Source organism: Chrysemys picta, chromosome 16 (genome assembly GCF_011386835.1).
Source record: "Chrysemys picta bellii isolate R12L10 chromosome 16, ASM1138683v2, whole genome shotgun sequence".
Classification (NCBI taxonomy): domain Eukaryota; kingdom Metazoa; phylum Chordata; order Testudines; family Emydidae; genus Chrysemys; species Chrysemys picta.
The window spans coordinates 30550586-30578348 of NC_088806.1; the positions used below are offsets into that span (position 1 = coordinate 30550586).

General features: G+C 46.0%; 1 protein-coding gene across 17 annotated transcripts in view; it reads right to left on the minus strand.

The window, feature by feature from the left end:
- Positions 1–27763, minus strand: part of SIK3 (SIK family kinase 3) — a 148013-nt gene that overhangs the window by 19850 nt on the left and 100400 nt on the right. For 16 of the 17 annotated variants that reach the window (XR_010592999.1, XM_024103067.3, XM_005299746.5 and 13 more), the window contains 10 exons: positions 19355–19479; positions 18235–18358; positions 8653–8771; positions 7984–8094; positions 7656–7799; positions 6657–6734; positions 6443–6552; positions 5418–5571; positions 4696–4851; positions 3349–3419 (listed from right to left, as the gene is read on the minus strand). Coding sequence is in view for 16 of the 17 variants with exons in the window: in XM_024103067.3 (XP_023958835.3) it covers positions 3349–3419; positions 4696–4851; positions 5418–5571; positions 6443–6552; positions 6657–6734; positions 7656–7799; positions 7984–8094; positions 8653–8771; positions 18235–18358; positions 19355–19479 (1192 nt within the window). In the remaining variant the exon portion in view is untranslated. Of the gene's footprint in view, positions 1–3348; positions 3420–4695; positions 4852–5417; positions 5572–6442; positions 6553–6656; positions 6735–7655; positions 7800–7983; positions 8095–8652; positions 8772–18234; positions 18359–19354; positions 19480–27763 lie in introns of those variants that run through there. The other variant, XM_042851834.2, reaches the window with a different exon arrangement.

Below are 27763 nucleotides of genomic sequence, written 5' to 3' on the forward strand. Positions count from 1 at the left end.
ACTGCCAATGTCTGTCCGATTAAAGGGATGTTAACTGCTTAGTGGAGGACTGAAGTCATAGCCAGCTTTATTCCAATGCCAACCTTGGTAAGAAACAGAACGACCATTCACCATCTCAGGAGAAAAGCCCTACTTCATCTCATGGGGAATTCTCAAGCACATTCATTTAGATCTAGTTTCAGTGACTAGTTAGTTTCTGTAGGGATTCTTTCTCCTAAAGTGGTGCTAGTCTGAAGGGTAATAGCACTGTCTGCTTTACATCATATGCACTATGCCCATGGGACTGTTTGCGTGAGTAATGCTTACAGCTCGGCACCGTGCAGACAGACGCTGTGCACGTTCCCCTGCGTGGCTCAGCCTGTGCACTTCAGTCCTCACCTGCAAACGTGCTCAGTCTGGAGTCTGAGCAGAGATCAGCACGCTGAATGGTCCCACATCAGATGATGGCATTTACGACATCGCTACCACCGCTGGAGATTAGGCTGCCCTTTGCACTGTGTGTGTGATCTAACCTGGATCTGAACGTAGGTTCAGAGAGAGGAACAGCGTGTGTGTAAAGTGCGCCATCTAGTCCCCACTCTTGGACACTTCGAGCAGAGCCTGGGAATCAGTGTATGGAGGCTGCACCAATGATGCCTAAAGCAGAAATGGCAAGGGACAGTGAGGAGCTAATTCAGCCCATTCCCTTCCTGGAGCAGCAGCCCTCTGAGAGCTTCCACCTTCAGCTGTAGACAGGTTCAGGGCTGGTTTGGGGATTTTTAGCCCTATTGTTCCCTTTGTGTTTTTGTTGGATGCTAAGGCAGGAAGGGCCTGATTCAGTGAGATGGCAAAGGGTGCAGCTATCCTCGGATATTCTTCAATCTTGGGCAAGCACCAGGACAGCTCTCTCAGGTGCTAGCAATGGTGGAAACACTGACAAGGTTTGAGGACAGAGTGGAATCAATACCTGTACCTGGACTAACCCTCCCACTGTTGCTAACTCAGGTAAAGCTGCATTGGTGAGGAGTTATGGCTACAAAGATTCCCGGCCTCCACAAAGCCAGAGGGTAAAATGGGGGTTACAAATACTTCGATTTGATTTCTTTTTAATGTCTGTAACTAAAACCTGTACAGTAGGGGAAACAGCGGCACTTAAAACTATGGCTCTGCAAAAAGCATTATCCATGGACACAAAAAGCAGCCAGTTAACAGAATGCTGAGTACTTAGTGGTGTGGTGACTTGCCAAAATCTGAGCCATTAAATGTTTGAGATCCATTAGATGGAGACAGGGCGAGTTTCCCAAAGAGCTTCACAATTGTGGTTTGCTACAATCACTTTATTTCATGGCTCCAGGGAACAATCCAATCATGAACTGCAAGTGTTTGGCTGAAAAAAAAAAAAAAAAGTTTTGCAAGCTCCGAAGAGATGTGATTGTGCCCTGGGCACGGGGAATGGAATGCACACTATTTCAAGGTCAGGCAACCTAAAGCAAACAAGGGCAAAAGTTGCTCTACGGTCATTGCAGAGGGCATTCAAACCAGTGTTCTGAAAAGATAAATATTAGCTCCTGTCCCTGGTGTTAATCCTGTTTACTCTTCTGCTGGTGATTAGTGGCATGTCACAGCGTAAGAGGGTGGGGAGATGGAGGGTTAATGTGCACCCATTAAGCACAGTTGAAGCCTGGTCCCGTCCAGCGGCTATGGAGAATGTGGCATAAGCGCACACAAGAAGGATTTGGGGGCAATAGTTTCAAAAGTAGCTAAGCCCCATTTTCAAAGGTGACTTAGGTACCTCAGAAACTGCATCCCATGGACTTACAGTGAGACTTGGGTTCCTAAGTCCTGCACACGTTTTTGGAAGTTTTACCCTTGGTCTCAAAACCCTACCTGCCAAGCCTGACTCTTGGAACCTCGAAGGATTTGGCTGAAAGCAGAGATTTTAAAACATGGGCACTCTAAGCTTGGGCAGATGAGGACACATTGGCAATTTGCCAAGAGCCGCAGGGCTGCATCTTATTTGCCCCAAACGGAAAAGGCTGCAGCTATGTTCAGCTTTACAGTCTGGAGTGGTGGCCCATGGAGACTGCAGGTCCCAGCTTGCAACTTCTGCTCAGATCTGAGCAGCGCCGTCACTGGAGAGTTCTGACGCCAAGAGACAACGGTCAGCATCGACTGAGGGCAAGGCTTTTGTCACGACAGAGCATGGCATGCTGGGGCCTGCAGTGTCTGCGGGCCATGCCTCCATAATAAAGATGAGAATGACCATGGGTGGCACTGTATAGCTTCTTAGGCCACACTTTGGCTACCCAGAATGTGTAGACTCCTAGCCACTGGAAGCAGAAGGCATTTTTTAACGTGTACCATGTTTGGCTGTTTTCTAAGGTCAAGTAGCCAAGGGAATCTTGGCACATGGCCTGGACAAGCCACTGTTGTACCCAAGTGTCCATCGCCATTAGAACCCTTCTGTTTTACAGCACTGAGACCAGTGGAGTTTACAAGGGATCTAGGAAATTATAGGGAATTAAATGGCATTAGCAGCAACTCCCTCACTTCTATACCTGCCTGCTGCCCACCCGGCAGCTATCGGCATCGTTCTTGGAAGGACAATATCCATAAAAGTTGAAAAAGAGCCTGTTCTCGCCAAGTTCCTGCCCACCAAAACTGGGGAGAATCCATGGAACTTAATAAGGAGGATCATCTGCACCAGTTGCTTAGCAGAAAAACTAGCTAAACAAAAGCTACACTGGAGGTATTAGCAAGGACAGTGTTAGTGTTTTCAGTACATACTTTGGCTGGGGAGAGAAGTGAAGTTTCAGAGTCGATATTGGACCACCTCTCACACGTCGGAGCAGACTGTTTCAGGACCTACTGCTATGGCTAGAAGTCTAAATGACTACAGATACCCAAGTTTTTATCAAACTCACTTCAAGGCATCAGAGTTGGATGTTTACTGCAGGTCTTGGTCCAAAAGCTGCACAGATAAAAGGAGACCACTTCCCCAGTCACTCAGCAGGGATGGGGGAGGGTGCGGTGTCTTAGCACTAACTAGGCAGGTTAGTTTGCTTTGCATGCTGACGCACCCTCAGCAAAGGAGTTTAGTGCTCAGAGAGATTCTGGATACCCTATTGTTCAAATAGCCTGCAGAATTTCAGGTTGTTTTACCGAGTTATTCATTTGCCTGTTAGCGTCAGGGTAACTGCCTGGTGTAAACAGGCACCCATAAAGGAAAAGTTGAAACCTTCACCATAATCAACACCTGCAGCTTGGGATGAGGTTGATTAGTTGGGTTTTTTATAAATCAGCTTTAGGGCACCACAGGGCGAGCCTCTCCAGCAGCACAAGGGGAAAGGCCAACGGATGGGATGTTACCTCTGCACAGCTTCCTGATCCGGCTCCCCATCGGAGCTCTCCTCATCCACAGGGGTAACTGCTGGCACGGCCTGAGGAGAGAGGAAAGGGGAACCATGGGCTCCAGAAGGTGGCTTATTTAACACTATCTTGGGCTGCAGAAACCTGACTTTCTGGAAGAACATTTAAGTACCAGACATTTGGGGGCACTCAGAAACCTCCAAAACACCCTCACCATCGCACCCTTACATAGTGCAACCTATATAGGGGCAGCTTCTTGTGGTGCTAGCAGGAAATTCAGTAATACACATACCTCCAGGGGGAAGCACTGCCGACATTAACACCGGCAGATTTTCCTTTCTCTCAGCAAATAAAGCAAGAGAGTTGCAAAGCAACCTTAGCAAGAGAGAGTTACAAACATCATGCTCTTCTCAGCACTTCTGAAGAGGAGAAATATTTCAATTACTACTACTAAATGAGAAATAAAAGGCCCATTCAGCATCAGTACGTGACATTTCTCACAGCAGCAAGATGCCTGGCCTCTAGTGCTAGCAATTTTGTGCAGGTCATTAATGGAAGGAGGAAGATACTCAACTGGACAGTGAAAATAACATTCATCTTTGAAAACATACAGCTATGCCCCAGACACAGACACTTCCAATGGGAAGGAGACAATCAAATAGGGGGCTGGCTTGAGGAACACGTGTGCCCGCAACGGTCAGCACTACTCAGATAGGGGCTATAGCCAGACAGCCAGGCATGCCAATTCCAAACGCGGGGCTCTCTGGCAGCGGTGTCACGAAGGAGGAGACCAAAAGCCAGACGCTAAGCAAGCAGCAATGTCGAAGGATCTTGTGAGACAGGGAAGGGCTGCCGGGAAAGGAGAGGCGCTTGTGATGCACATGGTAACTGAAGGACCAAAGCAGTTTAAGTGCCAGGAGCACAGGCATCGTGGGAGACGGAGGCTACCAGCCCTTCTATACACTGCACCGAGGAGACAAGACCAGTCAGAGCGCGGCCAGGAACTTGCTGATACTGGCAGTGAAGCCACCGTCTGTTTTAAAAGGTTCCTTTGAATGCCGCTTCAGCTTTGCCTCTGGAGAGCAGGTAGGTAGAGAGGGCCAAGGGAAAGAGTGAGGAAACCCTCCCAAAAGGGAACATCATAGTAGGATGAATGTCCCTGAGGAAGGAAAGCAAAAGCAAATGGCAGGTGGCGAGTCCCTGCCAACGTTGGGAATCTGGCATTTCATTCCCTGTCCGCCCCCGCAGTTCTTTCGCACACGCCACTCCTCCCCCGCTGCTTTCACTGCCAGCAAGAGGACGGGTTTGTAAACACGCCACCAACTCTGTTCTTCCTTTGCTACTTACTGGCGTCATAGTGACGAGTGGGGAAGGACCTCGAGGACGCTTCAGCAGTTGTTGTGCGTGCAGCTGGATGTTGGCTCCACCGTCTGAAGCCCGCCGCCCCAGAGGGCCCATTCCATTCAACAACTGCAGAGTGGGGGGCTGCAGCAAGGACTGCTCCTAGGAAGAACACAGGGGAGTTATCACGGAATACTCCTCCTCTAGTGCCTCCCGATGGAGGATCTTAGAGCTCTGTATAAATACCAAGGAAACAGCATCACTGGCCTTGGGTGAGGGGAAGGATCTTCCACACCTTACTCCTGGGGAAACTGAGGCTCAGAGTGGTGGAATGACCTGCCTGAACTTGGTCAGTGGCAGAGCTGGGAGTAGAACCCAGATCTTCCAACTTCCAGCCCTGAGTTTCAGCCACAAGGCAGGCTGGGCCTCTGGGTTTCACACACTTGGAAGCCAAGGACCACGGCGTGATCTGTTACTAAAACCACTGATCTCCCGTCCCCATCAAACGAGTTTCTGAATTTCAAATTGTGGGGTGTTTGTTTGCACTCAGAACGACACGAGGGACAATCCCAGCAGTAAGCGACAGCCAATAGAACTAAGGTCCAGGCTCAGCGATCAAATCGATCATTAAACCTATGGAGCAGACTCGGGGTGTCTCCAAGAGCACCAGCCCGTATCTCTGCAAGGCACTGGCTGCAGTTGTGGGGAACATACATAGCAGTTGGTACCTTGTACTCCAGCTGGCCAGTCGGCTGCAGGTTCTGCATAGGCAGCATATTGTGCATGAAGTTCATGTTTGGAGTCACCTGCAGGAACGGTGCCTGGGGAGTGACACGAGGGAAGCCTGGCAGGAGCTTCTGGAGATCTTCCATCACTTCCGTGCTGTGCAATCACATTCAGAAACATGGGACTTAGAAATAACCCAAGCAAACCAACCTATATGCTTGCTACCGTCAGCTCTACTTCTCACTGGCTTTCCCGGTGGATTTCTCCAGCTCAGGAGTGGGGCCTGCACCTTAAATGTAGCAAGTTCTTCCCTTAGGTTCTCAGAATTGGGATTTTCCAGCGCTAACCATTGATGTAAAATACAATTGCACTTGGCATCATGACAGTCTCTAGACACTAAGACATTAAAAATAAAGTGGCTCATAGCTTTCCGACCTCCTTTGCCTCTCTGGCCAACACGGCCCCCATTAAAAGCTAGCCAGAAATAGCAACTGATTCATTGGGGTAAGGAGGAAATTGTGTTCCTGCCTGAGAGGCCTGCCAAACAGGTCACTGGGAAAATGGATTTTTCAAGTGAAAAGACATGGATTTCTGCTATTCAAGTGGCACCCGACTCCCTTCCCCACCCAGCCAAGATTATGCTTTCAAGCAAGAATCCCACCCTGCCATTCCATTCACCACAGAGCTAGATATGCCGGGAGCAAGAAAGCAAAGGGATTTCGCTCCTAGATATTGAAGGGTGGGGTTTTTGACGTGTGTTTTTCCCATTAAGATATGAATCCATCATTTTAGTAGATTATATAAAACCTCTGACCTTTCAACAGGAGCAACCCAAAGGTGTAAGAGCGTCTTACAACCTCCAAATCAAAGCATTGTACCATACCCAGGTGCCTCCAAGAGGCCATTAAAAGCCAGAGAAACATCATCCATGAATTCATAGAGAATGCCACGGGGGTGGAGAGGGACCCTTAAAAAGGCAGGAGTGGGTTCCTTTGCTCCCACTCAGGAGAAAGAGCCCAATACTAACCGTGGGTCTGCGACTCCAACAGTGTGCCTTCTCATTGAGAGATAGCGGACCAGGGCTTCAGGGGATGGCTCTTCCCCTTCGTCACTGTCCAAGTTCATTGTTCCATCAGTCTAGGGTGGGGAAAAATACAAGAGGTTTTGAAAGCAGGTGCCAGAAGCCCAGAGTGTCACTAAGAAAGGGTGCTCACAGGAGTCAGCAATGGAAAGCAACTTGCCTCTATGATCTGGTTCTCAGGGTTGATGAGCTGGACTTGTGGCACATTGATACTCACGGGGTTGCCTGCCTGTTCCGCCTGCAAAGCAGAAGGAATCAAAACCATGAACTGGGGGGGGGGGGGTTCTTTTCCATTTTAAAACCTGCAGCAAAGTCCTTCAGGTTGTGACTCTTCCTACTGGTCAGCCACTAACAGCCCAGGTAGCCCAGTGCTCTTGGTGGGGGGTGGGGTGGGAATCGCCTTCTTCCAAACACATTAGCCACTTGCAGACGGGATCCCAACTCCACCTTCCTCCACCTCTCCCACCCATGCTCCCTTCTCAGACTCCTGCCATTGAACCTCAGCTGCATTCCCAGATGCTGCACAGCAGAAATTGGAGCATTTTCATGAAAAGCAGAACAGGGTTAGGCTCCAGCAGCACACTGGTACAGTCGCTTGGGGCTGAAGGGGGGAGATCCAGGAGCCAGTTCTTAACTGTTCTTTTCAGCCCACCCCCAGGAGCTCCTCTTTCTACTCCCTGCATCTCGTGCGCCCCTTCTCACAGCCTGACCTCTGTTAAAGTAAGTGTCTGCTCCTCAGCAGCTCCTGCTGCCAATGGCAACAGCTTCCTCACACCAACCCCAGGTCACGGACTCTCCGCTTCTTAACCCAGAACATCCCCCCCTCCGCCCTTCGGCCATACGGACGTCTGCCACGGCATTACAAGGTAACTAGGTGCAGTGGGTTTGCATGAAAGACACTAGACCGAATAAAGTTGCCGTCTCATGGCCAGAAAGTTGCAAACCAAGAGTACAGTAACATTGACACACATGAAAACCTCCCACGCAGGCAAAGACTCTTATCTCTCCTTACCAGGGTGAGGACGTTCATGAAGGAACTCAGGTTATTTTACTTACCCAGCTAAACAAACAAGCTCTGACCAAGTTGAGCTTTGCAAAGCTGGGGGAAGTAATGACTAACCCTGCAGCGATGAAACGACCCCATCTATGTGGAACCCACCTGGATGTTAGCTGGTGTGGGGAAGGCCATGGTCCGTGGCACACTGGGAGGTGCTGTAATGCGCAGATTCTTGTGTCTCTTTAATCGGTCGCACAGCAGGCTATAGATTGCACTGTAGTGATCATAGGCATCTGTCCTTAGTGACTAGCAAGGGAAGGATAAGAAGAGATTTTTTTTTTCTAGTAATGAAAATAAATCCCCTCCCCCCCCAGACCCACTCTGCAGAAGAAAGTGTTAATTGGCAGGTGTGATCAGCCACCAACATGACATTTACCAGCTGCGGGCGACAGCCCAGTAACAGAGGCACTTGCAAGCTGGTTGGAGTTACCTGTAGCGTGCGCTCTTTGTCCAGCCCCATCTCCACCATTGCTAAGAGCACGTCTTCATTCAGTGGTTCCATCTGCCTTTCAATCTTCAGGTGCTGACATTCTGCTATTAACTACCAGGGCACAGAAAGACAGTCAGTGCTCAGCACCCCAAGGGCGGCCAATGTTCACTAGTGGAGCACGCCATAAACCACCAGTGCCACAAGCCTACAGCTGGAGCGCCCGCGACCCATGCTGCAGCTCGGCACAGTATCTAAACACTGAGGGTACAGTGGCCTGCCTGGGCAAAGCAGGAGCAGAAACAGCACCTCACTTCACACTAGCATGTGATCTTGGAGGCCAGCTATGTCCCATAGCCAATGTGACTGGAACCAGGATCCCAGTGGCCTGGAGATACCGAGACTAAGAGAAAGATGTAAGATGATGAACGATCTAGAGCCCAAGAGAGGAGAGGGCACTAAGACAAGGACGACAGCGAGTAAGCTGCATGGCCCAGTGGGGAGAAAGAAATACCAGCATACTTGCACTTGGGAATTGTGAACTCTTAACACAGGACATTCATTTGGTTTTGAGCCGCTCTAATGGTCTCCAATGTGCACACAGGGCCAGTACTCAGCCCTCCTCCCTAAAGCCCGCCTACTGGACTCCCCACACCCTTTCTGCTTGCTCACCCTGTCAAACTCTGCATCAGCTTCCCCAAGCTTCATCCACTTGTGTTTGCAGATCTGTTCCATTGACAGTCGCTTACTTGGGTCCAGCACCAGCATGTGGCGGATCAAGTGCTCACATTCTGCAAGAGAGCAACAAGAAAATGAGTAATTCAGTAGCAAAGGGCAACACCTCCCCAGGGACACAGCTTTACACTGTGTCGGGAACAAGGGTAGATTTTCAAAGTAACAGACACACACACTACTCCGTCTACAGGGTCATTGACAAACATGCCTTGGGTCAGGCCTGATTCAGTCATGGACACAAGTGTGGGATTAAATTCCAGACATTTGTTGTCGGAGTTTAGCATCTACAAGGACTAGGCACACGCTCCGCCCAAAGCAAAATTAAAACAAGATCTCCAGCTCAGCATAGTTAAAGGGACCCCATGCCGCACTGTGCAACAATAGCCCTCAGTCCTCAGCTGACCAGAAGTTAGTGACTGCAAGAGGTTTTGCAAGGCACAAGGGCAGAAAGACCCCAACGCCCAAGGGTCATCAATGGCTTCTGCCACTCAAGAGCATTGATTTTCTTTTCATTATGGTGATGTGCAAGACAATGTTGGTGCAGACCCTGGGTTAGTACAGCAAAAATCAACTTTCGAAGTCTGTGGTAACATTTTCATTGGATTTCGGTTTTGCAGAAGCTTGCTTTGAAAGCATTGATATTTGGGGCCAAATCTGTCTGTCTGTCTGTAGATCTTTAGACCTGAAGAGCTCTGTGTAAGCGCAAAAGCTTGTGTCTCTCACTAACAAATAGTTGGTCCAATTATCTCACCACCTTGTCTCTCAAATATCCTGAGACCACCCGGCTACACCACCACTGCATATATACCTTTAATTCAGTATACTTCCCCCCTATAAACCACCCAATACCAAAGTCCAGTTTTTGAATGAAAGATGAACTCACTCTCATCCAACAAGCAACCATCAGAATCAACCCTGTGATGTTTGTTACAGCCTGTAGGTGGCACACGTCTACTCTCCACCTACTTGTTTACTCTGGCAATGCAATACGGCCCATATTTCAGGGTTGAAGGGCAAACCACAATCACCATCTAACAGGCTGCCAAGGCAGGATTACCAAATGCAGGCTTAATGCAGGAAAACACATTTCCCCAACTTCCTTACAATAACAAGCACCACCACACCTGACCTAAGCTTACACCACGTAAACTGATGACAAGTTCAACCTGAAGCCAGAGAAAGTGTCTTATTTTCAAATTAAGTTTTCCATTAAAGCATGCTATAAAGTATGAGCTGGAGTCTCCCCCAGTAAAGATGGAGGCTTGTCTGTAGTTAACAACAAATTATACATTTTCATGAACATTATTTTTCCTATTTACAACACAAGGATCTCTTAAAAAAAACCGAACGAACACAGTATAAAATTAAGATGCAAATTCACAGTGCAGATGTTTTAAAAAAAAACATCAAACTGGTTCAATAAATTAAGTGGCAATTTAGATGTGAAGGAATAAAACACAAGTTGTTCCTTTCACATCAGGCCTAGCCATAAGCTGCTTAGTTTTTAAATACTGACTCTTTCTTATCTCAGCCATTAAAAATGCCCAAGCACCACACTGAATTCCCCTTGTGCAGCCACTGCCAACTGCAGCAGCTACCGCTCACACCACTTATCTAGCTCGCACATTTGCCAACTGAGCCTTCAGAGCAAGAAAAACCTCAACGTATTTCAGTGAAAGAAGATACACAGGGATCATTTTCCATGGAGACTGCAAGGCACCAGCCCTTCGACAGCAGAAGTATGAAGTTATGAATGAATCCAGGGGTGGAAGGGCGTGGTGTTACTGTGTCTCATCTCTAAGTGAGGAGCATTGTGGCTGTCCCAGAGGTTGGACAGATCTAGGAGTGCTTTAGATGCTCTACACATTTTAGTACAACATTTCTGCCTCAGTGGAAGTATTCAATTTCTTTCACTGAAGTCTCAAGGACTCAGGATGGAAGCATAGCAGTTAACAGCTAAGCCAAGTGACTGCACATCACAGGGCACATACAGGGCAAGGAGTGATCAGCACATCAGGAGATAAGGTGGGTTTTCATGTGGTTGATGCATGCCAGTTGTCCCATGGTACCCAAACCAGTTTGCCTAGGGGTCTGTTCCCAAGTCTGCTACTGACTCTGCCCGGGCAAGTCACCACAGCTGTCTGGGCCGGTCTCCTCGTGTGTAAAATGGAGAGGACATCCCCTCCTTTGTAAAGCACTTTGTGAGGAAGACTGCTATTGAAATGCTAGGAATTACTGCTATATTACCATTGTTCTAAGAATCCCTAAGGCACACAGAGCTTCTACAGCTTGTGAGCACAACGGAGGGGGACAGAAAAGGACAGGAGGAGCCTTACTTCTGCCTTTGGACAACATACAAGTGCAAGAGGACATTCAATGAAGATGAAAAACAAGCCATTTAAAACTGATAAAATAATGTTTTACAGAATCCATAATTAACCTGTGGCATTCTCTGCCTCGAGGTATCAAAGCTGAGGATCTTGGGATGATTTACAATAAAGGATTAGGCATTTATAAGGACAATGGGAACACCTGGGATAAGAGAGAACATATTTTTAAAGGGAAAGAAACCCTCATTCCTTAGGGCCTGAGCCACTGTGTAACGAAGGTTAGGAAAAAGCTGCCTCTGTGAGCAAGTTATTCCATCACTGCCCCCTTGGGAGTTTCTTGCACCATCTTTAAAATCAGCTGGTGCTAGTCACTGTTCGATACAGGATGCTAGAAGGGATGGACCTTGTCTGATCTAGTCTTGCAAGTCTAGACCCAAGTATCTTCCCATGATACACTTTTTACAGCTTTGGTGGGTTTAAAGAGAATTTGTATCTGAATGGGGCTTTGTTGGAGTTTAATAGAGACACAAACGGGCATTCCACAGACACGAAACGAATGAAACTGAAAAAGCAGCCAAGGGCAGCGCAGTCACCACTGCCATCCGCATTACAAGACCTTGCAAATACAGCCATCATGGGACTGTTCCCAGGAGAACTCCTAGGACTCCTAAAGCAAGGCACCGAGAAGAGGCAGAGGGTGAAATTAACTCTCTTTAAACCCTTCATTGTCAAACCTAATAGGAGACAGCTGGTGTGGCTGAACTGTCGCTTCAAGTGTTGCAGGCTGAGGGCAGAGAATGCCATGAATTCTTCATGGTCACATGAAGTTGCACAGTGCTTAGCAAAAGCACAAGGCACTTGTTAACCAGGAGGCTCAGAAGGGATCTGCTGGAGAGAGAGAAACCAGGGCAGTTTAAGCACCTGTAAAGCAATCCTAGCTACACACAGCTCTTCAGCCACTTCTGTTCTCCTACTCCTGGAGCTGCTCAACATGCCTTTTCAAATGGCTCAGCCCACCCCTCCAGGCATTCCCGCCCTCCCCCTTCCTGCAATGTGTCACTCATGAGCTAAGACTTCAAAGACGGCCTCAGTCTGGAGAAAGCCCAGAAGGAAGAGGAAATAAAGCCTCTATTAAATCTCTAGAACATCTGCTTCTGGCAAAGGGGTTTATTTTTCATGAAACGAAAACACTGAAACAACATTAAGGCTCTAACTTAAATCAACCAGAGCAAGGACATGTAGTTAAGGGTGCCACTCTGTCCCTTCCTCGCCCAGCTGTGCACTGCAAAGATCTCAGACCATCAGATGCTCCTACATCTGACATAAAAGTGGCTTTGCACTTTCCTTTATGTCACTCCCTATGCAAGAGCCAGGTTTCTTTCCCAAATCCACATCTTTGGTGAACCCTCCCTACAGAGGTCCCTTGACTGACTAGCTCTCCATGGCATCTTGCCTTGGCAGTGATATCCCATGCATCATTCCTGGATTAGACTAATTTCTCTGCCTTCCCTTGTTTTTGTGACATACCATGTAAGTGGGCCACAAGGAATAACTGAAGAAGTCATTGATTAGTACATACCAATGAATCAAGAGCTTGTGTGGGGTGGGGTGGGGGATATAAACGACAGTGACCTTTAGAATTCACTGGTTTATCTTTGGTTTGGTGGCAGTTAAGCTCTGGAAACTCAAAGCTTCAGGCTGGGAAGCCTCAGCTTTAGTAGGCAAGCTAAGCTGTATGGGACACAGAGACCAGACAGGCTTCTTGTGACTCTCCATCCTGCAGAGATATTGCACCAGAACAGGGAGAAGGGTCTTTTGTTTAAGAGAATTAATGAGAAAGCCATTCACATAGAGCTAAGATCAACGGCTTCCCTGCCTCCAGCCACAGGCTCTTCAGAGCACAACTCCAGTGTATTATGGCTTAAGAACCTAGCAGAAAACTTCTTTAGGAAACCAACCTAAACAAAGGAAGGTACCATAATCATCTGTGGCTGTTGGATTAACCCAGGGACTCTGACTTCCCAAAGGGGTTGCTGTGCTCCTGTTCTCTGCCACAATTACTTTGGATGTGACAGCTGCTATCTTGACATTGGAAAGTTGCAAGCCACACCACTTTGCAAAACTGGCTTGGGAGATCACAATATACTAGGAGACAGATATTAAATGCTATGCCAATTAATCCCCCTCATCATCTAGCCTGAAGCCCTGAAAGGAATTGAACTAGGCCCAGCACATCGAAGATGGGCCTTTTGACTGGCTTCTGTTTCAGTCTCTAACACACAGCTCTGTTCTTGATTAACTGAACTCAGGGCTGAGTGGTATCTCCACACATAGAATCATAGAATATCAGGGTTGGAAGGGACCTCAGGAGGTATCTAGTCCAACCCCCTGCTCAAAGCAGGACCAATTCCCAACTAAATCATCCCAGCCAGGGCTTTGTCAAGCCAGGCCTTAGCAGTTTTAGCATGCAGCTTTAGCAGTAGCCGTGCATGCTGCATTCGCCAAACACATTACAAATGAAGCTACTTGCAGCCCCAGTGATAAAATGTTTATGTTGTGTTGCTTGTAGTTCAGTCACAATGAAGTCTAATCAATAATGATTCAGCCATACTGTCCACTGGAGATCTCTATTCTCTCTGGCAGCGCAATTTTTCACTGAAAATTAATTTTCCTTTAGTTAAACATGTGCCCTTTAATGTTGCAACTACAAGGTGGGTGATCTGCTCTTAGAGGCTGAGTACAGTACCATGCTGTGCATTCGCAATCAGAGGATTTGTGTGCACACACAAGTATATCAAGACGGCTGGTCTGAGGCAGGCACAGTGCCGGCAGGAACTGGGAAAGCTTCCCCCTCCACAACTCTGCCAATCCATTTTGATCCTGCACTAAAGCAGCCCCTGCTGGGCTGATTCCTACCCACACACAGACCTGCAGTCCAGCCCAGGCTGTCCCTCCTCCGGTGCACCTTCCACCTCTCCCAGCCCTGACCTGCAGCTGCTCTGCGGTTCCTGAGGTTCTCTCCTAAATTCCGACAGTGCTCCTGAGTCTGGGTTTGCAGCACCCGCTGCTATTCCAGGCTGAAACCTCCGATATGCAGTCACTGTGCATTATGCCGAGCAAGGAGAGGTTTCGGAAAAATGGGGAACTCTGCTGAGCTCAGCAAACCTCCCTCAATTGGAATCTAAGTCAGGGTTTGGACCCAGGTCTCCAGAAGTGACAGACTACATCGTTCAGGGATTGCGTTGCTAAAATCAGCCCGACCAAAAAGCAGAAATTAAATTCCACTTTTCCTCCTGGAGAACAAAGCAATCTGAAACCACCTGCCCTAGGCCCCCTTTTTAGGCAGATCTGTTGATGGGACCTGCCTAGCACAAGTGACTATGAAAGAGCCCTTAGCCTGAGAGCAGCTAAACTCCCCAAAGTCTAAAGCGAAGGGAAACATTTGCACTGATGTGAAGGGGCTTTGGTAACATGCCTTCCCACAGCACACAGGTAAAAACGGATGCTGCTTTCCTGGAAACTGAAGCAGTTATGTAAAGCTAGTGACCTGTATAAAACCCTCCCCCATGTTCCCGAATGACAGAGGCTAGGGAATTGCATCATCATCATCATCATCATCTGAAGAGCCAGGACCACAGCGAAATTATCTATCCACCTATGCTACAATGGCAAAGAATCATGAAGCAACAGACTAGAAAAAGCAACATGCTTCTCCACCTCAGTTGTACTCCCTACAGCACCATTTCAGCATGGTCGCACAAGGACACTGAGAGCCTCACCAGCACCCGAGCATTACCTAAGGCACATGTAAGTTACAGGAGATGCTGAACACTTCACTTTACATCCCCTCCTTAAGTCAAACAGTTTTCTATGCTGCTCTTATGCCCCTAAGGCAACTGTCCTGACCTCTGCCGTGTCTAGCGCATTCTAGTGGAACTAAACGGAGAACAATTAGTGGGGTTTTTTAAGAATGTCCTCCCCCGTTCTGGCTAGCTGTGTGAGTCTAGCATTCCCTTTCCCTGCCCCTTACACTAAACCCAGGTGGCCCAAGAACTGCCCAAGATTTAACTAACTGTGATTAAGGCTGCAGCCTTCTGAAAGGGTAAGCCTGCTTCATTTCCAACCAATTTGTCAGCTCTCTCTTGTTCACAGATAGGGCTGAATGGATGTTTGTCTCTCAATGCCCATAACACAGCTCAGAACTGCAGGATTAATGTCCAAGGTAAGGTGACTCGCTTTACCTGCTTCTCTGGAGGTATGTGTCTATGGGGGGTTCATTTAGTGTTATTTTGAAGTCTCTCTCCACATTAGGGGCCAGATTCTGGCCCCGTAGTTGTGATGAGCAGCCCATGAAGTTATCACTCAAGAGCCTGTCTAGACAGGGAGGCTGCTGTGCAATAAACCAGGGTGTGAATAAGTGTCCACACAGGGAGCTTATTCCACACCAACTCCCCGTGTAGACACTCTTATACCACACTAAGAGTGCCTTTGTGTGGGTCAGCTTAATCCAGTTCCTAAATGGACTAACCTAACCTGCTCAAAGGCAGGCAGTGCAGAGTAAGGGTGGCCACATGGGAGCAGATGTAGAAAAGCTACCGAGCTTTAAATTCACACCTTCGTTTATTCAAAAATAGCTTCCCCGTGTAGACAAATCCTCAATGTAGGAGGGCAAAACGTGGCTCCCAGTGGCACAGCTACCATGCCAAGAAGGGATTACTCCTTCTTTGTTATAGGAAGGTTTGTGAGTGAAGATCACTTTGCTAGTGATACAAAAGTTTGGGAGAGTTTCCCAGCTGCAACATGGATCTGATCATTAGTTCCAAACTTCTGCTATCGATTAGTTGGGGACTCTGGTGGAAATAAAATTCAGTATCAGCCAATCTAAAATACAAGGTACAAGAAAGGAAGCATGCGCATGTGCACACGCAGTTAAGTGTCAAATTAAAAACTGGGGTCAACTTGTGAAAGGCAGAGAGATTAGAGCTGAGTATACTGTAGACAAGCATGGTACAAGCTGCCTACAATTTAGCACAAACATATCTGGCCTAATCTCCTCCACAACTCTGACTGTGCAGTCCAGGCTTCCGCGTAAGCAGCAACTGCCAATGGTGTCAAACTATACAGGGAAGATTGAGATAAGCAAATATGTACACAGGAGTAGGACAAGGCCTCTCAACTCATCTTTTGACCCCAGATTCCCCAAGATGAGAGCCTGGTGAAGTAACTCACCCACTTGGCTTTCAAAGTATTTTGTGCATACAGATAAGAGAAGGATTCAGGGTGTGCAGGAAGTATGCATGTCTTTCCCTTTGTCTCTCCCCAATGTGTATCCAAATGACTTCTCTGGTACTTGAAAAGCAACCAGTGTATTTGAGATAATTAGTCATGAATGTGAACTAGCATGCCCTGCCAAGGTGAAAACACTGATGGAAACAGCATAGCACTTCAGTATTTTTATGTCCTGTCTAGTACCGTGGGAAGATCAGGAGTGACCTCAAGATGACATGCATTAAAAACAAAATACTTAAAATGCACTCAGAGCAACTAACATTAAGAATTTACGGCAGACAGAACTGTGGTAATCTGCAAACCAGTCTCCTGAGGGCGTCTTTGAGAAGGAACATTCAACCCTAAATTAACACACTAAACGCCACAGCTTTATTAAGGAAGCACTGCTTATTAATAATGAAAGCTCATGTCTAAGTCATCTGTGTACTGTACAAGTGTCATTTACAGGACGCATGTATGCGAAAGGCTCACTTAGACACTATCTTGCAGACTTGCTAAGACAACAAGCCGCTCTGGACATATTCCAGCAGACGCACGACACTCCCCCAGCTTTCACGATGCCAGGGATATTTCAGCTCTTGAGAACCAGGTCACTAGTGGTCACTGAAATGCAGTGAGAAAGAGAACCAGATGAGGCCAGTCCTGAGACAGATGGGAGTTATGCACAAGAATGTGCTGCCCTAGCAGCAGTCCTTGAAGAAGGCTGCACAGAGCACTGTCCCTAGCTGCAAGCAGGATACTGTAGTTTCACACAGCTAATGTGTATGTGTGGAGAGAAAGGTGGGGGGGGGGGGGGGGAGGAGGAGAAGGAAAGAAAACACTTATCTGCAAACTCCTGCTCAGCGCTTCAGTCCCATCTACCTAGTGAAGAAATGGATTTTTCAAAAATCCCTGCAGCCTCCCACCGCTTGGCAAAGGAAGTGGAGATCAATTTACAGATATCTCCCGGTTCCCAATAGCTATATTGGCATGTACATAAAGTCAGCAACATATTTAAGTAGATCTAACTGACTTTTAAAGGTAAAATGTTTGAGCACAGAGAGACTGGAGCCCTTTTACACATTCACAGGTGAGGCTCTTCGAGGAATGCAATGCAGCTCAGCTTTATGGCAATGTGGCTCTGGGCTAGCCCTATACTACGTTTAACTACTAACCTACCCTAAAGGAACGAGAATAGAAAAAAATCAAGCTGATCAGTAACTAGCCATCGGGAAAGCAGGTGTGTGTCTACTCACAGAGCTGCAGACAAGGAGATCCAACGCACAGCCATTTTCAGAGAGAACTTGGTTTTATTTTAAATGGAATCAGAAATTCTCCGGAAAGATTAGCTTTTCTGTTGAGCCTAGAACACGCTCCAGTCCAGCAGCCCATGTATCGATGTCCAGTAAGAGGACATGTACCCAAGGGGGTTCTCACAGACAACGAAGACAAATTCAGGATTATTAATAGTACTTACCAGAGGACCCGCAAAATTCTCTTGCCTTAAGGAGAAATGGTAAAAGGTTCCAGATTCCTAGGGCCTGGTGTGTTTTCAGACTTTCCACCTTACAAGAGTTACTAAAAACCTGCCCTCACTAATATTTTAGTCATGTATTGACAGCAGTCTATGATATGCAAGGTTAGATATATGGGAGCTGAAATTCTCCAAAAGAAAATTGATTTAGAAGTTCTCAGGAATTCAGAAGTCAATACAGCTTACATGTTAGATATTAGTGCTCAACCCATACAGCTACTTGATGGGTAGAAATGTCCTTTATCTGAAGATAGAAACAAAATAAATGAATTCAGCCAGCTGGTATTGACGCTCAACTGTTCCAAAGACACTCAGAGCAGGAAGCCTCGGACAGTGCCTGCGAACGAACAGTTTTAGAAACCTCAGTGCAAACAAATCTGGCCTTACCTGTGGTCATAAAAAATGGAATGCGAAATTTCCCACTAAGCACCCTTGCCCGCAGATTCTGCAGAGTACTCCCATCGAAGGGCAGAGCACCACAGACCAGCACATACAGGACCACACCAAGACTCTGTGTTCAAAACAAAGATTTGACACACATTAGCAATGTCAAAGGGGACATGAGAGGCTCGGCAGCCTGGGGGGAACAGCAGCAAGTGTAGCTTTTGGAAGAATGCAAACACAATTAGGATACTGTCATCGTTTAGCAGCCCCAAACTGATCCTAGCTCAACCTCCCAAAGACATCTGTTCAAATGATAAGCCTGACACAGGCCTGCTCTTAGGCCTCAAAAACAAAGGCTGCAACAACCCTAAAATCCCAGCCCTTCATCACCACAATGGGAGACTCTGGGTAACTATCATCCCCAGTGTAAATCCACTTGGTTCAATAGAGTTACACAGTTTGTTAAATTCAGTTGTGGCTCTGTGGCAACTGTACAACCACCTAGAACACGCAGAGCTTAACTCATGCCGTGCTGCTCGTCCACCCTCTGGGCCCCTTCTTAAAGCGCACAGATGATCCGGCCAGGAAAACGGAGGGATGGCAGGAACTGCACAGCCACCCCCTGGCAACAAACCTCCTGCCCAGTTTCGAGCCAGGCCTGTAAGGCTGCAGAGCTGTTACCAAACAGCTGACGCCTGTAAGGGCGACGGTTTCCAACTACTAATTGCTGTGGGATGGGAAGGCAGCTGCTAGCATTCTTCATTGCGCCCCTTTAAATGCTCTGTTCTGAGGGATAGGATCTTTATTTGCTACAAATAACTACACCAGGTCAAACCAGGAACCAGTGAGACGTTGGCTATTCTGCTTAAGGGATTCTAACTCTTAAGAGCAAATCGAAATGTAGATATATTTCTAGACAACTCCTACAATATTAAGTCCAGTGCCTTATAACAAGAAGTATGCAATTTAATAGCTGGAATAAAAAGTTACATTTCTTTGAACAACATTATTCCCACAAATGGGGCCTTCCTACAAGAAGTGAATTCAGTGCTTTGGAAGCAAAGCCACATGTAAAGAGCAGGGATATGAGATCAAAGCAAATACAGATATGTTCACTGCATACCCAAATGTCAACCTTCGGCCCATCATATTCCTTCCCTTCAAAGAGCTCGGGGGCCGCGTAGGGGGGACTCCCACACCAGGTTTTAAGCAGCTGGCCAGGTGTGAAGATGTTACTGAACCCAAAATCTGAAAGAACAATGAGAGAATTGATTAAACGAGGAGTACATGACCCATTCCAACCACTGTAAGCATCAGATGGTGTTTGTGTAAGCAAACTGCTGAGAGATACAGTCCAGTGAAGTCATGTGCAATCCCACAATGGCTGATTGCCACTTGGACCCAAGACAGGGAAAAAGAGCTGCAGATGATCTGTGCTGAACCCAACCAGCAAATTTGCAGCTTCTAATAGGGGGTATAGGGCACAAACTAACAATAGAGGCAGAATGCTGACAATAGCATATATTTGCCACATAAAATATACACACCATCTACTTAACCTCCTTAAAAATGCCAGGAACCTAGCACCATTAGGACTGTGTCAGAATCTGCAAATACAGCCATCTCGCTTATTATATACACAGTTCTTACAAGAGGTGTTTTTCTTCCATTTATCAGACACGTATCTGCTCTTGCAGAAGAGACATGTTCTAGCAATTAGACTTAGCATTAGGATTTCAATTTACATTCAAAAGACTCTACATGAAGATTTTACATCAGTTTCTGGCCTCCATCCTTCCAGCTGTCAGTTTCAAAAATCTCACTCTCATGATCAGAGCAGGTGTTACAGCTAGAGCTGTTGAAACCACGATAAGCTGAAGATATAAAGCAAAGAAAATGGGAAAACTGGGTTTTTCATTTGCCAGAAAGTGCTTTATTCTTTTCTGGCAACCTCCATGAGGGGAATAGCTCCCAGTGCTGGTGCACTGTCTACACTGGCACTTTACAGCGCTGAAACTTGCAGCACTCGGGGGGTGGGGTTCACACCCCTGAGTGAGAAAGATGCAGCGCTGTATAGTGTCAGTGTAGACAAGACCATAGAGGACAGCTCTGCAAACTGATCCAGCCATTCAGAAACAGCGAACAGTAAACCCTGAGACTGAAGTTAAGAGAAAAGTCTTGGTAACCCAACAGCAAGATGTGGCCAGCCAGCCAATCATTCAAACAGCATTTGTGCTCTGGGGGTGATGACAGCATTCCACACGGATTGCTTTGCCACCTCCAGTGTACCGGCCAAATCCCAAAGGTGGTTTTTGCCTGTGTCTGCACATGTGTGGAGAAAGGGGTGGAATTTGGGATACAAAGGTCTGCATCTCTTACATACAACACTGTTTCAGCTCAATGGATATTAAGGGTTCCCCTCCCGCATTGCATCAGCAAAAAGAGCTTTGCCCAGAACATGGTATCATTCCCTTTTTCTCTCTCCAGTCAAGGAAAAGAAAACAAAATAGCATGATGCTGTTTACATGCCACATAAACAGCAACACCTTACAAGCGGAATTCTATCAAAGATTATTTGCAAATTGCTTTGCCTTTGGATGTTTATGCTGATAATGCCCCCGTATGAGCAAGAATGACGTTAATGCACACCGACCAGGGCCCACGTCAGTAACACACTGTTTTCATAGTATTTGCATGAGAAGCAAATCTTCATATAGGGCTTCTGAGAGAGATGGTGTAAAAGCAGGGAAGCCAGTGAGGAAATAACCTGTCTCACAAATTCGATGTGAATAAAAAAAGCAGGGCACCAAGGTGCAAGAGAGAGTACAGCTGGTAAAAATAAAAATGTCTTATGATAAATTTAGTAAGATTAACTTTGACCCCCTAACTGCAATGCATGGGGGATAACATTCACTTCTTTGGCCAAAGCACCAATGAAACACAGGCTCCAAGCTTTGTACTTCAAGCAGAATTAGTCTCAACCTTGCACTTTGCTAGGTTAAAATCTGCTCTCCAACAGTCCTGTAGAAATATGGAGAAATGAAAAAGAAACTGGCCTTTAGTATTTATGGAGGTGGCAAGGTGTATTCAAGATGCAGAGATACCAAGAGATGAGCTCAGTCCTTTACACTGTGAAGATTTTTTTCCCCTACTTTCATTTTGCAAAACTGTCACGAACATTTCCCCACCCCAGCACATAATCTACTTACCCATGCTTAAAAATCGTGATTGATAATGGAAAAAAAAAAAAAAGTTTTATTTTACTTGTTCATCAAAAAAGTTACTCCCCGGGGGCAAGCAGAATTATGCAGGTCTGGCTTGTAACACTGAAAGCGCTGGCATCTGGATAGACACACACAACTGCCGAGCGTATCAGACAAGACCTCCATATTTCAAAGAGGGAACTATGAGAAGAACCAACAATGGCAAGCAGCCATCTTAGGGATTCCCATAGCTCCTATCGCCAGAGTATCTCAACACTGCACAAGACGCCTATTTAACTTTGATGGTAACATGTTATTCCATACCCTCCAACCCAGTGCCAACCTTCCTCTCCATCCCCATCCCAATCCACATGTTTCCGCTTCTCCAGCGATCTTTGCCTTTTTCCGTGCTGACCCTTATTTGGAAAGCTCTCTCCAGGATGTGCTCCATGAGACTACCACCCTCTTCTCTTTCAAATACCTACAATGACATCTACAAAAATATTAGCCAGCTAACTGATGGGGGCTGGTCATGGTAGGGGATAGTTGACGATAGTTTAAACAAACTTAAAAAGAAAGAATACGTTCGCTTTATCCTCATCCCACCCTTCAGTAAACTGCTCGTCATCTTACAGAGAATAAAAACACCATGGCTGTATTTCCATTAACGGAGGGGGCCCGGCACATTGTGGTTGCTACTGTAGTACATCACACCACATGAACAGGACAGTTCAAGACCAAAAACTACTTCAAAAATCAGCCAACAGATTAATATAATAAACTCAAATTAATTTCAAACCCACCACTTGCCAACTCCTTGGGTTTTGCACAATGTTGGGAACCAAATAAATTACTCTGGCTTGGCAAATACAACAACATTCAGCCTAAGGGGGCTGATTCACAGAAACAGCACACAGCTTGGAGTTTCTCTAGTCCACCTCTGCAAACCTTTGAAATGTGCTCTCATGCTTACAGTGGGACGCTTGGCAAGTCACTGAATTCCAACTGCCAGGCAAGCACTAAAGCCTACAAAAGTAGGCTGCACCTTTAACAACAAACCATGTGCAATCAAGCTTAAACGCAAGTTTTTCCTCAAATGAACTGGCATGTGCTGCAACTTCGGTAGCTAGTTGACATGGTTTGGTTTTTTATCCCTAACATTCTGCAGGAAGGCAATGTGTTCCAAAGAGCTTTAGAGCATTCTTGGGAACTATTACCATTATTAATAGTGAGCTCTTTGCAGCTTGAGAATCAGGGGGAGGAGGGCAGAGAGGAGAAAGGATGATACACAGAGGAAATGAAAGAACAAGACAGGCAACAAAACCACAGCTCCTGTCTCAAAGTGTTAAAGGCAGAACTTAAACAAGCTCCTCCCACCCAATTGTTAACACGAGCAAGTCTATAATCTTCACCACAAGCTGCAGCAAACCTCAATGGCAAGTAACCAGAACTACAACCAAGTCCAAGCTGAGATTTTTTTGGGAAACCATCCTGGCTGGGATTGTCCAAATGGCCTTGGGAACTCAGCTCTGACCCCTGTGGGTCCTCTGACAATCTGAGCCTAGATGCATAACATGCACATTGCTATGTGGCACATACAGGCTATTGGCAAGTCTAAAAGACTCAGGCCATCTATGCGAGTGACAGGTGGGTGCAGAACTCAATGACGTGGAAAAGCTCAGACACAAACAATAGGTATGAACATCTCAGAGTATCAGCTGTTTCAGTACTCCACCCAGTACTGATAGCAGATTTTAAATGCCTGCACCTCTCTGCTCACAGTCCATTTTTAATACATTTTCCCCCAAAGACATCTTAAATCCGAGCATCTCATTTGACAGATGAAGCACTTGTTGAATAACTTAAGTCTGGTAGGACGTTTAGGTGGCTTTAAATAGCTTTGGTCCTAGCTGAACACCGAACCAGTTATTGTAGAAACAATGATCCTAACTGTCACTTCTACCAAGGATATAGTCCCAGGCATATATGTAACTGGGGCTAAAACAACACAAATGCCTCCTTGTTTCAACAGCATGATCAGAAAGCTCATGGTTGCTAGCCTTCGCTGCTACTCTTGAACCAAAATTATCCGTACAGCAAACAGAAGAAATGTCTCAGGACTCTGGAATCAGACATGTAGGTAAGGCAGCCAGCAGATCCTAAGAGCACTGGTGTTCATTTTGCATTGTGGCTGGGCTTCGGTGGGGAAAATAACTCACTTTGAAGAACTTCCTCTTTGCACAGCATTTCAGACTTCACAGTGATTCATGCCTTTCAGCTCTACAGGGAGCTAGAATCAGATGGCTCTCTTTGATATGAAGTCCTGCTGAACGGCTGGAAATAGTTTTCCAGAACCCACCTGTGCTTAATGAACTGAGGTCAAATGTGGGGAGGAAACAGACTTCTTAAAGCTGTGTGGCGCAAGGAGGGTATATCTGTGTGTGAGAGGATTTTAAAAGCAAAACTCTGCTTTTTAAACAAACATACTTACAGTTAGGTTGACCAGACAGCAAATGTGAAAAATCGGGATGGGGGTGGGGGGTAATAGGAGTCTATATAAGAAAAAGACCCAAAAATCGGGACTGTCCCTGTAAAATCAGGACATCTGGTCACCCTACTTACAGTCTATGAGCACTGTCACAGACTGAGGGAAAATACCGGTTTGCCTACAGATCCACCTACCAGAGCGCAACCAGGATGTTGTCCACAAACAGAAGAAATGGGAAAACCCCTACAGAGCACTCTTACCACTGGTCAGGACTGAATGTAGCCACAGCAGCTGGGAGAAGGGGTCTTAGGAAAGCCATTTTTATTATCTGAATCAGCTAGAAGTTGTTAACTAACCAAATGGATGGCACTGCAGTGGAAGCCCTGCCATAGGCTAGGAGGGGGAACTCCGAGATGGACTAGCTGTGGTATATTCTAGCTCTGTTTCCATAGAGCACTAGAACCAGAAGGGGACAGAACATCTGTACAGTAACTGGCTTTTGCCTTCAGAAGGTGGAAGAGGTTGAGGAGCATTCTTGTTAAGCGATGGTCTTACAGATGAGATCCTCTTCTGAAAGTGGCTTCCAGGATGGCCCTGGTGTTTACCGAGTGTCGCAACCCCTGGGTGAACTTTCTGACTGTAAGCAAAGAGAAGCACATTGCCAAAAACTTCTGACTCTCACCCTTTGAGCAGATACACTGGAGAAAAACCCTCCACGGGAAGAAGCAAGCTAGGCAGCAAGGCAGAAACATTTGCAGGCGTAAGAAAGTGCTTTCTGTTCACCTGCAAGTGAGAATAGCAGCACTGCCAACTTCCAGTCATTGTTACTGCATTTTACTTAAAGGCAGTTACTTAACAGTATTGCACTTACCAATATTCAACCATAAAAAGAACACAAAGCCACATACAAAAGCCCACTACAGAATCAAAGTACTGGAAGCTACCTCGAGAGGTCATCTAGTCCAGTCCCCTGCATTCATGGCAGGACTAAGTATTATCAGACTATCCCTGTCAGGTGTTTGTCTAACCTGTTCTTAAAAATCACCAAGGATGGAGATTCCACAACCTCCCTAGGCAATTTATTCCAGTGCTTAACCACCCTGACAGTTAGGAAGTTTTTCCTAATGTCCAACCTCAACCTCCCTTGCTGCAATTTAAGCCCATTGCTTCTTGTCCTATCTTCAGAAGTTAAGAACAATAATTTTTCCTCCCTCCTCCTTGTAACAACCTTTTATGTACTTGAAAACTGTTATCCTGTCCCCTCTCAGTCTTCTCTTTTCCAGACTAAACAAACCCACTTTTTTCCATCTTCCCTCATTAATCATTTTTGTTGCTCTTCTCTGGACTTTCTCCAATTTGTCCACATCTTTCCTCAAATGTGGCACCCAGAACTGGACACAATACCCCAGTTGAGCTCTAATCAGCGCTGAGTAGAGCGGAAGAATTACTTGTATTGTCTTGCTTACAACACTCCTGCTAATACATCCCAGAATGATGTTCGTTTTTTTGCAACAGTATTACACTGTTGACTCGTATTAACTTGTGGTCCACTACGATCCCCAGATCCCTTTCCGCAGTACTCCTTCCTAGGCAGTCATTTCCCATTTTGTATGCGTGCAACTGATTGTTCCTTCCTAAGTGGAGTAATTTGCATTTGTCCTTATTGAATTTCATCCTATTTACTTCAGACCATTTCTCCAGTTTGTCCAGCTCATTTTGAATTATAATCCTTATCCTCCAAAGCACTTGCAACCTCTCCCAGCTTGGTAGCGTCCATAAACTTTATAAGTGTACTCTCTATGCCATTATCTAAATCCTTGATGAAGATATTGAACAGAACTGGACCCAGAACTGATCCCCGCGGGACCCCACTCATTATGCCCTTCCAGCTTGACTGTGAACGACTGATAACTACTCTCTGGGAACGGTTTTCCAACCGGTTATGCACCCACCTTATAGTAGCTCCATTTAAGTTGCATTTCCCTAGTTTGTTTATGAGAAGGTCATGCGAGACAGTATCAAAAGCTTTACTAAAGCCAAGATATACCACATCTACCACTTCCCCCATCCACAAGGTTTGTTACCTTGTCAAAGAAAGCGATCTGGTTGGTTTGACAAGATTTGTTCTTGACAAATCCATGCTGACGGTTACTTATCACCTTATTATCTTCTAGATGTTTGCAAATTGATTGCTTAATTATTTGCTCCATTATCTTTCTGGGTATATTCTGCTTATACAGCAATAGGAGCTCACTGGGAAGTTCACACTGGCAGGAATTGGGGAGTTTCCCATTACCCTCCAATGGGTGATTTGCAAGTTCCTGTAAAACTGCAGAAGCTGGAGAGCGCTTTGCACATAATGCCAAAGATCAGACATAATGCACTTCGACAATACTAACCATCTCACAGCATGCTACTTCCCACAGAGCTACACATGCAGTGCAAAACGGAACTACACAAAACATCACCCCTTTGCTTCCTTTTTATCTTGTATACTTCGAGAGGCAGTGTAGCCTGGTACTCAGAACAGGGGACTGGGAAACAGGATTTCTAGATTCTATTTCCAGCTCTGCCAGTGATGCTGTGTCCCTGGATAGGTCACTTCACCTTTCTGTGCCTCGGTCCCACTCTGTGAAATGAATGAAGAATACCACATGGGGGCTTGTGAAGCCCTTTGAAACACTCAGTTGAGGGGAGCTATAGAAGTAATATCACCTGCCTCACAGGGAAGAGGTTTTTAATTTAGAGATTGTTAAAGGGCTTGGAAGTAAGGTTCTGCTTATCTTTCATCCTGTCTGTACAGTTCTATGTATTTCTCAAGTATTCATTCTGGGGGGTCCTGCAAGAAAAAAAAACATCAGCTGCTACCACTTTTTGTTCTTGACATAACAGAATCACCGGTGTCAAATTATAATTGATGGGATCTAGGGACAAAACTAAATACTTGGAAAATCCTGTACTGTAAATCAACTTTTCCAGGCTGTTCTTCAATCACTACCAAGTCTCCCTGCCAAGTAAAACAACACTACCACATGGGTGGGAACTATCTTCTAGAGACCATTCTGGGAGCAGAGATTGGGAAGGAGAATAGTTTCCAGCTTCCTTAGGTTTAAAAAAAAAAAAAAAAAAGTTTCCACAATTTTCAAACATTCACATAACTTGTCAGCATGTTCATATGGACATTTCTTCAGGGAATCCAGCCGCATTTCAGATTCTGCCAAAGTTATTTCTGAAGAGTTTTTGTTGTTTTTTTTTATTGTACATGCAGGAATTTTTCCCACTCATCATAAAAGAGAAAGCCTAAAATTATTTGTAAGTGTATTTGCATACGGCAGACATAAGAATATACATTAATCATAAATAAGGCTATGATTTTGTCACGCATTTTTAGTTAATTTCGTGGCAGAGGTGCAGGGGGACCCTCTAGTCATGGGAATGCCGCCACCCAGAGGAGTGTTGGAACATGAGCCCAGCCCTGCAGCAGCACCTCTGGCTCCCTGCTCCAAGCATTGTGACCTATGCAGGTTTGGGCTGTTCACCTTTCCATCTCCATCAACCTGCCACTCGCATGCCACTGTCTGCTCTAAGAATATCTTAATTCTAAATAGTGATAAGCAAAAAGACTAGGAACAACATATTTGTAAAGAAAGTTAAATTCCTCTGCCAGACTTGTGACCAAAATACTGCGATTTAAACCTAGAAAATGTACATCTCGAGATGATGGCTCACTAAAAAAGTTCCTAAACTTGGTAAATCAGGTCAGTATTAAAATTGCTCCCAGACTGAGTAGTTCTGTGCCAAGTCACAGCCCGAAGCAAGTTTCAGTCAAGTTATAAATCCT